At 40.4% G+C, this 15,418-nt stretch overlaps 1 protein-coding gene across 1 annotated transcript; it reads right to left on the minus strand.

Annotated features, from left to right (window-relative positions):
- Positions 1-2,834: 2,834 nt before the first annotated feature.
- TBX22 (T-box transcription factor 22) lies at positions 2,835-12,517 on the minus strand. Its single transcript, XM_061408627.1, has 8 exons — positions 12,340-12,517; positions 11,544-11,703; positions 10,628-10,729; positions 8,548-8,722; positions 7,510-7,674; positions 7,056-7,120; positions 6,626-6,711; positions 2,835-3,445 (listed from the first exon to the last, which is right to left on the minus strand). Exons 1-8 carry the CDS (start codon positions 12,515-12,517, stop codon positions 2,835-2,837), a joined length of 1,542 nt encoding a protein of 513 aa, XP_061264611.1.
- Between the last annotated feature and the right edge of the window lie 2,901 nt (positions 12,518-15,418).

Consider the following 15,418-nt stretch of genomic DNA (forward strand, 5'->3'; position numbering starts at 1 on the left):
CAAAATCAATGCCTTTTCTTAAATAACCATTAAAAAGTAACCCAGAATTGAGCTGCAGGAGTTGCTTGTATATTTTTGAGATTAGTTGTTTGTCAGTTGCTTCATTTGCTATTATTTTCTCCCATTCTGAAAGCTGTCTTTTCACCTTGCTAATAGTTTCCTTTGATGTGCAGAAGCTTTTAATTTTAATTAGATCCCATTTGTTTATTTTTGCTTTTATTTCCAATATTCTGGGAGGTGGGTCATAGAGGATCCTGCTATGATGTATGTCAGAGAGTGTTTTGCCTATGTTCTCCTCTAAGAGTTTTAGAGTTTCTGGTCTTATGTTTAGATCTTTAATCCATTTTGAGTTTATTTCTGTGTATGGTGTTAGAAAGTGTTCTAGTTTCATTCTTTTACAAGTGGTTGACCAGAGGTGGATGAAACTGGAGCCTATTATACAGAGTGAAGTAAGCCAGAAAGAAAAACACCAATACAGTATACTAACACATATATATGGAATTTAGAAAGATGGTAATGACAACCCTGTATGCGAGACAGCAAAAGAGACACAGGTGTATAGAACAGTCTTTTGGGCTCTGTGGGAGAGGAAGGGGGGATGATTTGGGAGAATGGCATTAAAATATGTATAATATAATATAAGAAATGAATCACCAGTCCACCTTCGATGTAGGATACAGGAAGCTTGGGTCTGGTGCACTGGGATGACCCAGAGGGATGGTATGGGGAGGGAGGTGGAGGGGGGTTCAGGATGGGGAACACATGTACACCCATGGCGGATGCATGTTGATGTATGGCAAAACCAATATAATATTGTAAAGTTAAAAAATAAATAAATAAATAATAAAAAAATTTAAAAAGTAACCCAGAAATTTTCTAGATTTTTCAGCCAAATACTTTATGGTTTTAGTTGCTAAGTATCTGCCATGTAAGTCATCAGAATAAGTTTTATTATAATCTGACTTGGGAGTTTCTGCTTTAAAAAAAAAATCATTCTTTTGGCAGTAAAAATTAGCCTACAGCTTTCCTGTTTAATAGTAGACAGGAATAGTGTGCTTGCTACTTTAAACCTTGATTTGATAAACTTGAGTAGTACAGGTTTTCTGCCTCAAAGACTTTTATAACAGATACCTAATTAACTTGGACAATAAATAATTTTTCATCTTGACTAGAATACTCAGTTTGAATGTAACTATGTGCTGTTCTATCCCTATGCCCAGAAGTGAAGGGACATATAATTTTAATGCATGTATAAGAAGGTATATTTATAAGGTACATTTGAGAAGAAAAACTATTTTGAGCAAAATAAATAATGTTGACTCGTGTGTGTGTGCTTTGTTGTGTCTGATTCTTTGCAACTCCATGGACTGCAGTTCACCAGGATCCTTGTCCACGGAATTTTCCAGGCAAGAATACTGGAGTGGTTTGTCATTTGCTCCATCAGCTTATCTTCCTCAGTTAAGGATCAAATTCACATCTCTTGCATCTCCTGCATTGGAAGGCAGATTCTTTACCACAGTGCCACCTGTAAAGTCCAATAATGATATGCCTTCCCTAATATGGGACTTCCCAAGTGGCGCAGTGGTAACTAATCTGCCTGTCAATGCAGAAGCCACAGGAGACTTGGGTTTGATTCCTGAGCTGGAAAGATCCCCTGGAGAAGGAAATGGCAACCTACAATAGTATTCTTGCCTGAAAAATTCCATAGACAGAAGAGCCCAGAAGGCTTTAGTCCATGGGTCATGAAGAGTCAGACATGACTGAGTGACTGACTATGCTCCCTAATATGTGCTGGAAAAGTTTTTATAAAGCAGTTTTTCAGTGCAGTTAGTTTTTCAAGTCATACCATTGTGATGTGAAGGGCCTTGGCTTAATAAATTGTAAAGCTAGCAGCATCAAATTAAAATTAAAATCCAAGTCATCTTAAGGATATAGAGGTTATACTTAACAAATCTCTCCAGAAAATGTAGGACCAGGTGAAAGGAAACTTTTCAACTTCATAAACTAAAATTAAGTCTCATTTATGCTAATGTTGTATAGTTTACCATGATTGATGCAGAAGAGTGAAATTAAATTGTACCATTGTAATGCTAGTTTCATATTTATGGATTCAAATATATACTCACAATTCAAATCATAACTTTTAGTCTTTTTGAAGGACTACAACAATTTGTAAACTTTGTACATAAAATGCCAGGTTTGCTAAAGTACTAAGTAAACAAACACCACCTGAGAATGATCTAAAAAATAAAAGAGCATAAAAGATTAAATTTATTTAAAATATTTTGTTGTTGATTTAATCTTCATGTTCCTTCAGGATTAAATGGTCCATAGGCTGCAAATATTAGTATTAGAATGTTAATGTCCCAACAGCAGAGTATAAAAGTATAAGGCAAATTAACAATGAAATGTTCTACAGTTATGAGATAGATAATTAAAACGATACCAATATTCATAGGTAAAGTTGAAATTGTTTCACTGCTTTCACAGGAATTAAATCTATCTTCTTTTGGTCATTGCCAATATTTAAGAGGCAGTTGTTGTAAACAGGCTTCACTATAATTAGGGACTTTGTTACCTGAAGTCATTTTTCACTGGTAATCTTACCTCATCAAACAATATTTATTGAGTATCTTATTTTGAGACTTAAGGCTACTGCAATCAGAGATTGCTATAGTTCATATCTGATTTATGGCATGTCATAAAGCACTTTAACAAAGGAATATCCTTCTGATAATGAAGCTTTTTAAGCCCTTTAGTTTTTGACCATTTTTGGTGACACATAAAGAAAATATATGCTTACTTACAATCATTTTAGGAACATGACTATTTCATTAAAGGCAATGGCTAATTTTTGGATACCAATGAGAGTGATTGTATTTGCCTTCTATGAAAGAAACTTGACTGTTGTCATTCACTTTAAGACGGTTGGCAGCATTTACCAGTCTAGGTGGTGTGGAGAAGTTGTATCTATAAAAGCCATAGGAAGGATGGAAAGAGCAAGCAATTGCTTCCTGAGCAATGGGGTTTGGTGATAAAATATTTTCAAGTGCCTGTAATTCATACATTTGATTGGAAGATTTAGGTGCTTGTAGACACTGTCCATTTAAGTTTCCAGATGAACCATTTTTTGAATTGGTGACTCCCAAAGAAGATAACATGGGAACTTCCATCATGAGTGGGGCTGAAGACTGAGAACTGTTGTTGCTTGCTAGACTTTCAAGAGCAGACAAGACAAGAGGCTGTTGTTGCCAAAAATTATTTGGGCAAATCTTGTAGCAAAGGGGCAGGTTGATACTGTGTAGGTACACCTCTGGACGGGGCATTCCAAGGGAGCTTGTAGGTATGTGAAATGTAGGAGGTGAGCAAAGTGGAGAAAGCAAAGAGTTCAAAGGAGAAGGAGCCCCTCCACTAGAGGTCACTGGGGATGAGCTGCTGCTTCCACCTGTGAATGACAAGTCAATCAATGAACAATGAACTATATGTTCCTACTGAATCAGTAATCATGTCCATAACTATCCCTGCTTCATTCTTAGATTAGCTTTCTTTGCAAGTTCAGAGTTATTTAGCTGTTGCTGTTTAGTCACTAAGTTATGTCCAAGTCTTTTGAGAACCCATGCACTGTAGCCCTCAAGGCTCTTCTGCCCATGAGATTTCCCAGCAAGAATACTGGCGTGGTTTTCCATTTCCCTCTCCAGGGTATCTTCCCAATCCAGGCAACGAACCTATGTCTCCTGCTTGTCAGACAGATTCTTCACCACTGAGCCACCATGGAAGCCACAGTTATTTTGACTCCTTTGGAAAAGAGCATTCCTCTGATCAAAGTTGAATATGGTATCTCTATTGCTACCACTACTACTTTTAGCATTACTATTATGTATCATACATTGAGCATTCTTTATGCTCTAGAACTATACCAGGTACTTGAGCAACATTCATTCAATGAATTAAAAAAAGAAGCCTAATTAAATATGATCCAGAACCAATTATATCTTACAAATAAAAGTTTTTATCTTTAACTTAAAAAAAAATTACTAAAATAAGTTCTAGATTAAATTTAACAAGTTGGTTGAGATTCTATAGAAAGCTTTAGTTGATTAAAAAAAATCACTGCATATGAAAGTAATCTTATAAATTAAAAAAAAGAACATTTAATATATTAGGTTTTCTCTTATGTGAAAATCACAGATGGGGAAAGGTCTATGATGCACTATATCAAGAATTAAAGACAGTTTTACAGGTTAAAAATACCAAGATGAAAATGAAACTGTTCATACCAATGTTGTTAGGTGATCCTTTATGGTTGCCTAGCATCTACTAAAATCAGGGATAAATATAATGCCCAGGAAAATCTAGATTCTACACCTTATATTTGTAATTATTTAATTTTTTTAAAAAATTGGTTATTGACTGAACTTGATCAAGTTTTTGTGGAGTTTTTTAGGGGCTACTATTTTTCTTAGTGTTTCCCTGGTAGCTCAGCTGGTAAAGAACCTGCCTGCAATTTTTCTTAACTATTTTAAAATACTTTTTGTTGTTCAGTTGCTAAGTCATGTCCGACTCTTTTCAACCCAATGGACTGTAACCCACCAGTCCCCTCTGTCCATGAGATAGTTCAGGCAAGAATACTGGAATGGATTGCCATTTTCTTTTCTAGGGGATCTTCCCAACCCAGGGATTGAACCCATGTCTCCTGCATTGCAGGGGGACTCTTTATTGCTGAGCCACCACAGAAGCCCGTTTTTATATGTAAACATAGCTTAATCCTATATCAACAGGGTGGAAAATATCTTTTATAATTAAACATCCAAATATTATTTAAACAAAAATGGTACCCCTTTTCTTTGTAATTTGAGAACATTCTGGACATCTTAAATAATTGAGAAAAATATATATTTTAAATTATTAATGATCATCTTTAGCTTTTTACAAATTAATGTGTTTTGTGTTGACTTGGATAATTTAAAATCATCCTGCCTAGATGCTATTAAAGTGATACTATCAAATAAGTGTTCATATTTTTCTAGGCAACTTGAACCAAATTAATACAGTCAATTCAGTGAAATATTTCACTAAATAATTAGACTTGATTTCTTTACATTTCAATTAGTTGTTATGATATTTTTATGTAAAATTCAACCTAACTATAATGTAACTAACTTTCAATTAATGTTTAAAGACAAACAACCTTAATGAAGTAAAGACAAAAAGGGTAAAATAATTCCATATTGCTCATGAATAAAGACTTTTCTATTTATAATTGAATATCATAGTAAATGAAGGTATGCATTCTTCTACCAGAAAGCCTGCATTGTCAAGTTATTATTTAGTCGGGTGATGTACTACCTGACAACAAATGCTCTGCAGCTATTTTAAGTGCTTATGGCAATTAAGCAAATTGGAATAGCTTAGTATTGTTTTTGACATTTATTTTTCCTACTAACAATGAAAGGAAAATTGAAGCCAAGTAATGATGAAATTTAATGGAAGTCATTTTTATCATGCGCTGAAAGTATCTCATAAAATACAAAATATTTATTTTAATATCTAACATATTTGAAAATAAGGCCACTAGTGCACGCCAGGGCTTTCCTAATAGTTCAGTTTGTAAAGAATCTGCCTGCAATGCAGGAGATCCAGGTTTGATTCCTGGGTCAGGAAGATCCACTGAGAAGGGATTGGCTACCCACTCCTATATACTTGGGCTGTGGTAAAGAACCTGCCTGCAATGACAGTATACTAATGCATATATATGGAATTTAGAAAGATGGTAATGATAACCCTGTATGCGAGGCAGCAAAAGAGACACAGATGTATAGAACACTATTTTGGACTCTGTAGGAGAGGGAGAGGGTGGGATGATTTGAGAGAATGGCATTGAAACATGTATAATATCATATATGAAACAAATCACCAGCCCGAGTTCGATGCATGATACTGGTTGCTTGGGGCTGGTGCCCTGGGACGACCCAGAGGGATGGAGGAAGGAGGAGGGAGTGGGGTTCGGGATGGGGAACACGTGTATACCTGTGACAGATTCATGTTGGTGCATGGCAAAACCAATACAATATTGTAAATTAATTAACTTCCTAAAATAAATAAATTTATATTAAAAAAAAATCTGCCTGCAATGCGGGAGACTTGGGTTTGATCCCTGGGTTGGGAAGATCCCCTGGAGAAGGTAAAGGATACCCACTCCAGTATTTTGGCCTGGAGAATTCCATGGACTCTATAGTCCATGGGGTCGCAAAGAGTCAGACATGACTGAGAAACTTTCACTTCACTTCACTTCAATTCAGTGTATCACAGACAGATTCTAAAGAATATGAGATAGTGAGCTGCTGAAAGACCCAGGTGATTTCTACAGCTCTCAGGATGAATGATAACTCAAGAAGATACAAGTCAGTAAATCCACCATTAATTATCATGTTTACACTCTTTTCCATCTTGCCTGTTTCTCTCCCTTTTTGCTTCTTATCTCCTCATCAAGATAAATATACACTCACTTGATTGTAAGCACACATTTTCTAGCATGTACTTATATTCTTGTGTAGTATTTGTACAGAGCTTCTGACGGTCATTATTTTATTAACATTTAAAAATAAAAATTAATGAAACATCTTACTTTGTGTGTCTGCACTAAAAGTTTTAAAATCCAAAGTGAGAGAAGGCCTCCATGGATATGTCTCTAAAAGTCCATCCAGTACACCCCTGAAAAAGATGTACAACCTTTAGCAAGTTGAGAATGCAATTCTTGAAAATAATAATTTATGTAAACTTTTGAGTTATTTTGTTATAGTTTTTAAGAGTGAATAAAATTCCCAGTGTTTATCCCTAAATAAAAACCCAAGAATCTAGAATAAATAATATCTTAAAAGTGGGTTGGGGGGGTTGGGAGGAGGCAAGATTTTAGAGATAAAGTATCTAGGTTTCTTTCTTACTACCTACTAGTTACAAAATGCAGGGACTCTGGGCTTCTGAGCCACAGTTTCTTTAGCTGTAGTACTTGTGAAAAGGGCTATATAAATATTAGATGTGACTGTTATATTGCTTACCTGTTTCTTCCAGGATCTCTAAATCCTTTAGCAAAAGGATTCCTGTCTATTTTCAGTTTGGTTATCTAAGGATTCAGAAGAAAAAGAAAGATAAAGTCAGTGACCTCAGTAGAAAACACTGCCATTGTTGTTGTTGCTTTTAATGGTTACAACAACAGCAAAACCTTCCAAAGTGTAATATAGCGTGTTAAATAAACATTAAGCATATTGCTAAGTCAAATTTGGAATGTTTATCACCTTTCTCTCCTGGCATTCTTTGTCCTGCTCTTCTTTAACACAAGATCCACAAAACTCATAATCAAACTTGCCTTGATTACTAGCAATAAGACTATGGATTCTTTTTAATGGATTTATTTTTAATTGTGGAAAATTGAATCCATATAGTACAACTTCACTCTGTCCCTAAAGCTTCTCCAGAGCCATTCCTGCTTGCCTGGGACCTAGTTGGCTTTACCTGCTGGTTTTGGTAAGCTGTCACCGTGGTGAATTCAGTTTCTTTAAAGGAGAATGTTTTAACCCCTTCAGCAGGCAGAGACTGAATCCGGGACATGTCAACCCTGCTGTCTTGCTTCATCACGTGCACACGGGGCTTGTACTTGTGCATGGACTGCAGAATGATCTGGAGGAGAAATAATCAAATTCTGCCTAGTAATTGGCTTCCCCTCCCCTACACTGGTCCCCTCTCATCAGCACCCTGAAACTTCCCACACAAAAGTGAAGCTAAACCAGAAAGCCTAGGCTAACCCCACTTTTCTGTGCCATTTGGCACTAGACAGAGGTTCTCAGGTATAAGGGATTTCAGGAAATGGACACCACAGTGGCACCAGTAAGCAGTGGTTCCATTTCAAGTTGAGGTCTTTTCCTGCTTCCAAATGTGGGTGAGCATGTAATGTTCCCAAGTGTCATTGAGATCCAACTGCCTGCCATAAGTTCCCTGGGCTTATTTAACTGATGGGAAACTATTTGACCCTCCCTACCTCCTAAACCAAGAAGAATCCTTCTTCCTTTTGTGGCTAGCACAGTGTCAGGTCAGGCAGGCCAGAGGTGATGTGCACCTGGGAAGAAGGTTCAAGGTCTATGTGACCTGAAAGGCCTTCCATGCAGGTGGGTTGTGGAGAAGACTTCCACCATACCATGAAACATAGAAGGTGCACCTCAGGGGAAGAGCCCACAGTGATTGCCAGGAAAGCTAAAGTGCCAGATTGCTCAGGTAAGAGTTCCCTTTCACTCTCACAACCAGACATCCTGGTTTAAACAAGTCACATTCAGCCCTCAAACTTCTCTTATTCACCATCTCCAACCCCCAGCATTCTCAGATGCCAAACAAAAGTCACAAGAGCTACTTTGGTCACTGGCCCAGAACTTGGACAGTTCCTGAAGACCACAACTAGCACACCTGGGGGACACCTTCTTGGCCTTTCCAAGGTGAACCTCCAGCTGACGCCTTGGCATCTTCCTCTTCTCCTTGGGACAAAGGATTGTGCACACTTACATGACCTTTGTCGTCCATCTCATTGTTAGTGAGTTTCACACGATCAAAGCTGATGATCTGGCGCATCCATGTCTCTCCTGAACAAGGTGAGTCTGGGTGAATATAGACCCTGGGAGTGATGCATGAGTGGTCTGTATTCCCAGCTATCATCCACTGGGAGCTGTGATAGATGTACCTGAAAATGAGTGGAGTGTGACTTTAGGCACCGGCCAAAGCCAGGAGTAGGGGCTGCTGTGAACTGGTTCTAAAGAACTTGGTCAAGTTTTGCCTGCTAATCTCAAAGTGAGTGGGAGTGTTCAGTAGCTCAGCTGTGTACCACTCTTTGTTATCCCATGGACTGTAGCCCACCAAACTTCTTTGTCTGTGGAATTTTCCAGGCAAGAATATTGGAGTGGGTTGTCATTTCCTTCTTCAGGGTCTCTTCCTAACCCAGGGATGGAACCCACATCTCCGTGTCTCCTGAATTGCAGAGGGTTTCTTTACCACTGGGCTGCTGGATTTAACATGATTTCCAGACAGCATCCAGGGATAGAAAACAAACTGTATATAAGCATATGTCATTAAAATGCTGCAAAGTGCCAGGGCAAGTATAATGTCATGGGATTTCATAGTCTGGTTTGTATCTCCTTACAGAAACTGCAACAAAAATTGATCTAACTTGTTTCACCATGCAGAGACACCCAAAAAATCCTCCTGTCCCACAAGTGTTAGGGAAGAAGCAGAGGAGTGAGGAAAGTATCGGTGTGGCCCACTGCCACTAGCAGTTGTGGAAACCCCTTTTGCCACAATGCTTTATATCAGAATACCCTCAAGGAACTCTGCCCACTGTGGTCTTGATTTTCCCATTGTCTCCAATCTTTTTTTTCCCACTTAATGTTTTTAATTGAAGGATAATTGCTTTACAGAATTTTGTGGTTTTTCTGTCATATATCAATAAGAATCAGCCACAGGTACACCCATGTCCCCTCCCTCTCAAACCTCCCTTCCATCACCCTCCCTATCCCACCCTTCTAGATGTCACAGAGCCCCTGTTTGAGTTCCCTGAGTCATACAGCAAATTCCCATTGGCTATCTATTTTACATATGGTATTGTAAGTTTCCATGTTACTCTCTCCATACACCTCACCCTCTCCATCCTCCCCTCCCCCATGTCCATAGGTCTATTCTCTATGTCTGTTTGTCCATTGTCTCCAATCTTAATGGCTTAGTTATGTGCCAAATTCCCAAACCAGCTCAAGCATGAAAAGCAGCTTGTTCTGCTATTTTGGGGTTACGGTCCTAACAGGTTCTCCAGCCCAGCCTAATTCTTGCCTCTCACACCCAGCACTGGGCGCTATGCAGGCTGTTTCCTAGAAAGGCTAGACATCCATTTCAGTTGAATGCTCATTTGGCTGAGTGAGGGCAGGGGCTGCCACCCAACCCCCAAACCCTTGAGTTAAAGCATGCAAAGACCCCAGCTTCTGGGCTGCTAGCTAAGAAGAGCCTCTTAACTTTAGATCAGTGTGGCCACTTTTAGCCTGCTTTAAGTAGAGAGCTTACATTAAGAGAAATGTTACTTGAATTCTCTGGGACCTGGCCTCTGCTTCAGGTAAGAGGCTAAGGAAGGAAGAAAAAACATGGACCTAGGTAAGATAACTGCTTGACTAGCTTTGGGTGGCAAATTAGAATATTGTTCAAGGACCCAGCCCTAAAGTAGCACAGTCCAGAGCCCAGTAGAGCCCCAGAAGCCCCAGCATTTCTCCCCAAATTCGTTTAAACAACTTCCCTCCTAGTTGTTGAGCCCATACCCTCTGCAGTTTGTGGAGTCAAGGCTAGGATAGACGGTCAGTGAGAGGTTTGGGGTACATTGAAGTCCCAGTTGAAATCTGTGTGCCAGGAATGAGAGAAAAGAAAAACAAGTCTTCTTTTCTCTCAGTCTGAACTCCCTGAATTCCAGTCTAAGGGAGAAAACTCAACTCTCAAAGCCCACAGAAGAATAAATTCCCCCTTCAATAGTAGAGTTTTCAAAACAGTGCTGTCAGGTTCCATAGATCTGAATACCCATTCCAGGCCTGTAGTACCCTCCTTTGGTCCCAGTTACCTATAGCGTTTGGAATCTACTGGCACCACATCAATGGCCACATAGTACTGTTTCCCTGGGTCCAGTCCTTTCACTTTGACCCGAACAGAGGGGAACATCCGCCTGTGGGAGAGAAAACAGCGACTGACCTGGGCACGATTAGAAATGTTTGGAGCAGGGGCGAGGTTGGGGACAAATGAAAATCAAAGGCATTCACAATACTCTTCTCATTCTAGACAGGTTCAGGAATGACATTTGGTTCATGAAGAAAGATTTCTGGTTATATATTTGATTGAACGAACTCAAGATTTCTGAGTGGAGCAGAATATTCTTACCATGAGGCTTTCGTCTGCCCCACTTCCCACCACCACCACCACATAGAAGAAAAATAGGAGAGAAAAAGCTGTTCCCCTCCCATCAGTGGTGCTTTCTGTGAGGCAGATTTGGAGAAGACTGAAATTAAGAAGATTCACATACACAAAAATTACCCAGGTGATGTGAGGAAACTGTCCCACAGGAAGAGGGAAAGACCAACCTCAAATTGACTTGGGCTCAGTTTAGTCAGCCTGCTTGATGGGATATTGTTCACTAATAACTGTGAGGCTTTAACAGAAGGGCCTGACTGTAGCTTAAGACGTGGGGGTGGCATCTGGCACCTGCCTTGGCAGGTTTAATTTTTATCATTTACTTCACAGGCAGAAGCTGAGAGAATGAATTCTTAGAACAGGGTGTACAGGAAAGAAAGGATGAGCCACTAACAATGGCCAGGCAAGGCCTACTCTGGTCAACTGAGAGACAGTGGTTCCTAATACTTTTCTGGGGTGTGGATATGGGGAGAGGGGTACAAGAGCATAAAACTGGAGGAGCTCATTTTATGTGATAAGAACATTAAGTGCCTACTGTGTGAAGCCCTTGAACAACTTGGGCAAAGCCAAACCTGCCAGCCTTTGTAATGATCATCTCAGTCCCAATGTCATGGAATCTATTCCACAGCTCAGATCCTTGAAGTTCCACTTGAATAATATCTTTCTCTTCCAGACTTCCAAAGCTGTTAAAGCCGAAAGTAGTTGCTAAAGGATCTGTTTTGGTTCGCTTTTCTGTGGGAAATAGAGACACCCAGAGTTTGAGAGAGCTTCGCAGCCGTGCACCCCCTTCTCACTGACGCCTGTCTCAAAACAGACCAGCCTTGTCTCTTTCCTGGGAACCTTGGCGACTAATTTCCAAGTTCTTCAAAATACCCGCTATGTCCCCCTTGATGGAGAAAAGGGGACCCAGGTCGTGCCCTGTGAAATGCATGACACTTCTTCAAATTTTCCCACTCTCATCTCTTTTGGAGAATTTTGGTCCCTGATGCTGAATCACCTGGGGATCTGGGTCCTTGCCCTGCTTCTTACTCTGAGCAACAGCCATCCTCTGGCTCTCAGGGTTTCCAGGAGGTTGGAGAGACTCACTTCACAAACCTGTGGGGATTTCCCCTTCACCGCAAATGAACCGCAATACTATAGGCTGAACTTGGAGGCTCTGAAACTTCCCCCTACAGCCAGATGGCTGAGATATCCCCGCAGCCCGGAACGCGGCCAACAGCTGGGCCAAGACATCCTTTGATAGGGCTAAGACATCCTTTGATTGGGCCAGCAGCCCTCAAGCAGCCTTGAGAGGCCCGCCTGAGACTTTCGGACCCAGCAAACTAGGGTAGCTGGCGCAGGGATTTGGGCTGCGGTAGAGGTACTTACCAGGCGGCTCACTCTTCGTCCCTGCAGCGGCGCTGCTCCTTCTGTCCTCCTCCTCTCCACCCTCTTTCTCAAGCAGCTCAGGTTGCGTCTCTTCTCTAGGGTCTTGTAGTTTTCTTTTGCTGGGTCTCCCCACCAAGGCTTCCACCGAGAAGGCATGCGCCCGAGAGCTCAGAGCCATCCCTGGAGAGGCTGAAGAAAACTGTACTCTGCAAAGACTGAACCTGAGCCGGGTTAGGGAGGGAGAGGGTGGGAGGGCGCCGAGGATAGGCAAAGGAGAGAAAGCGGGAAAATCAGAAAAACTGAGAACTCAGAAAAAATTTTCTAAATCTATATGCAGGAGGAAAAAATGTATAATTTTTATATATACATATAAATGTTCTTTGAATAGACAGGGTGCAAGAAGATTAAACTGGAGTTAGAGTCCTCTGGAGTCTAGTCCCCTTTGTGGTCTCCTCCCTCCCAGTGGACATGTGCGGGCCGTCAGTCCTCAGATCCCTGATTCCGTGACTTGTCAGAGCTCAGAGACTGGCAAGCACAGCGCTTTTAGGGAGCAGACCTGCCGCCAATGGCGGCTCAGGCCGCTCGGATTGGGAGATACTGTTGCATCCGACTCAGTGAATACCCAGCTGGTCGGCTGCTCCTAGCCTCCACTGTTTGTTTTGGAAACTGTTGGAAGTATAGAAAAAAAAGAAAAAGAAAAAAAGAAAAAAAACACCGTGAGTGACACTTCAGAGTTTGACAGGGAAGGGGGAGGTGGGGGTGTAGGGATAAAAGTGGGTGGAGGTTGATTGGAAAGGAATTTGGGATAGTCTAATGAGGAGGAGGGGTATAAAAACTTACTGTTTTACATTAAATTGTGAAACTTGAAGACACGCAAAGTAATTGCCCACGGGAGACCACTTTTCCAACAAAAGTGAAACTGATTTAACCAGATCCAGAGAAGTATATAGGGGTTTTTGTTCTTAAGTGAGTACACTAGGGAAACAAAGAGCAGCACAAGCTTTCTGGGCCTGTCTGTTCTACAGTCTGGATCTCAAATTAGGTGGGCCCTGTGCTGGTCTGACCTCCTTATCTAGGTGGGGAGATAAGAGAGTGCAGGCAGGAAGCTCCCAGATGACCACTGTCAATGATGAAGAACAAACCTGGGCCTTCAGTCCCTGCTTCTACTGTGCCCAATATTCCCACATACAGCCTCTTACAGGGTTTAATTAACAAACACAGCCTAAGAATTCCAGGGCCACAAGTAGAGCACCAATCAGAATTGTGCTTCCAATGATGTGGCACCTCAAAATGTTGTGCTTAGTAACTGATTCCATTGTCTCCTGAAATATCCTCCTGGGCTAAATTTTCTTTTCCTAAAAATGGATAAAGTCACCTTTTTTGTGTCAGGAAGCAACTTGCCTACCACTTCCAAGGAATGTGTTTATGCATGCAGACCTGAGAGGCCTGCCTGTGTGCTTGGGATTTAATCATACACTTTTTATCAGGCATTCCTGGGCTCTCTTGCAAACTGCATCCTAACTCCTGACATTTTCAGCTTTTCAGAGAGCTGAACTCTCCCATGTGTACTGAACTAAGTTGTAGTTAAGTTATGTTAACTTTTTTCCTGAGAGTAAAGTTTTTGCAAGCCTCAGAACCAGCTCTCTGATTTGTTCAGCTGCCAAAGCACTAGGCTGTCAGCTACCTGAGGCATGAGGGACATGCATTTATGATAGAAGTTCTTTTTTCCACTGCTGAAAGTCTCCTTTGAATATTCTCTTTATTTCAACCAGAAACACTCATGAACCTTTATAAGAGATTCTTCAGCCCACATGGAACATGCAGAGACAGAGAGAGAGAGAGAGAGGGGCTCTGGAACCCATAGATGTCCACATTAGAAAGAAAGTTTTCTGGTTGACAATTGGACAATCCTTACAGTAAAATGTTGATTTTGAATTGCCAAAAAATTGTTATAACTAGGAACACATACAGAATTTATCTCTTGAAGAAAAATTAAATTTGTATTTAATACAAATCAAATAGTCTCAAAGTCTAAGGAGATACAGAGGATATAGATGTGCCTTCAGGTATATACGGTTTTGAAAGCTCTTACTGAACATGAAATCTGAACTTGCTTTAAGGAGAGATAAAGCAGTTTTTAATTCTCTAATAAAAATCTAATATTTTATTAATCACTATAAATACGTATTATGGGGTCACAGAAGAGTCAAATACAACTGAGCAACTAAACAACAACAAAAAATAAATATGTTATTTAACACATGCACAAAACAAGATCAACCCTGAAAATATTGCTTCTGATGAACTGTATGTGTGTTAAAATAAATGTTCAGATGTAAGTTTGTTTCTGAAAATGTTACGTTTCTCGGATATTTATGAAATGAAAAGGGCAAAGACTCATGGCCTTTCTACTTTTCTATATAGGCAATATGGGTTATTTGGGAAAAAAAAGTATGCATAAAAAAACTAAATCTCACTGAAGGAAAAAAATCTCATATTCTGCAGTATTTACTAACCAAACAGATTATGTCAAACTCATGTGAAAGGATTCCAACTGCCACTTTTAATTTATAAAAGAAGGAATGAAGCATACTTAATGAAATAAAATTTTCAAATATATACCTATATTGTTCATGCATGTGTGCTAAGTACTCAGTTATGTCCGACTCTTTGTGACCCTTTGGACTGTATAGCCTGCCAGTTTCCGCTGTCCATGGGATTCCCCAGGCTAGAATACTGGAGCAGGTTGCCATGGCCTCCTCCAGGAGATCTTCTCAAACCAGGGATTAAACCCATGTCTCTTTACGTCTACCTGCATTGGTAGGTGGGTTCTTTACCACTAGTGCTGCCTGGGAAGCCCTTCAGTTCAGTTCAGTTGCTCAGTCATGTCCGACTCTTTGCGACCCCATGAATCGCAGCACGCCAGGCCTCCCTGTCCATCACCAACTCCCGAAGTTCACTGAGACTCACGTCCATCGAGTCAGTGATGCCATCCAGCCATCTCATCCTCTGTCATCCCCTTCTCCTCCTGCCCCCAATCCCTCCCAGCATCAGAGTCTTTTCCAATGAGTCAATTCTT

Source organism: Bos javanicus, chromosome X (genome assembly GCF_032452875.1).
Source record: "Bos javanicus breed banteng chromosome X, ARS-OSU_banteng_1.0, whole genome shotgun sequence".
Lineage (NCBI taxonomy): Eukaryota > Metazoa > Chordata > Mammalia > Artiodactyla > Bovidae > Bos > Bos javanicus.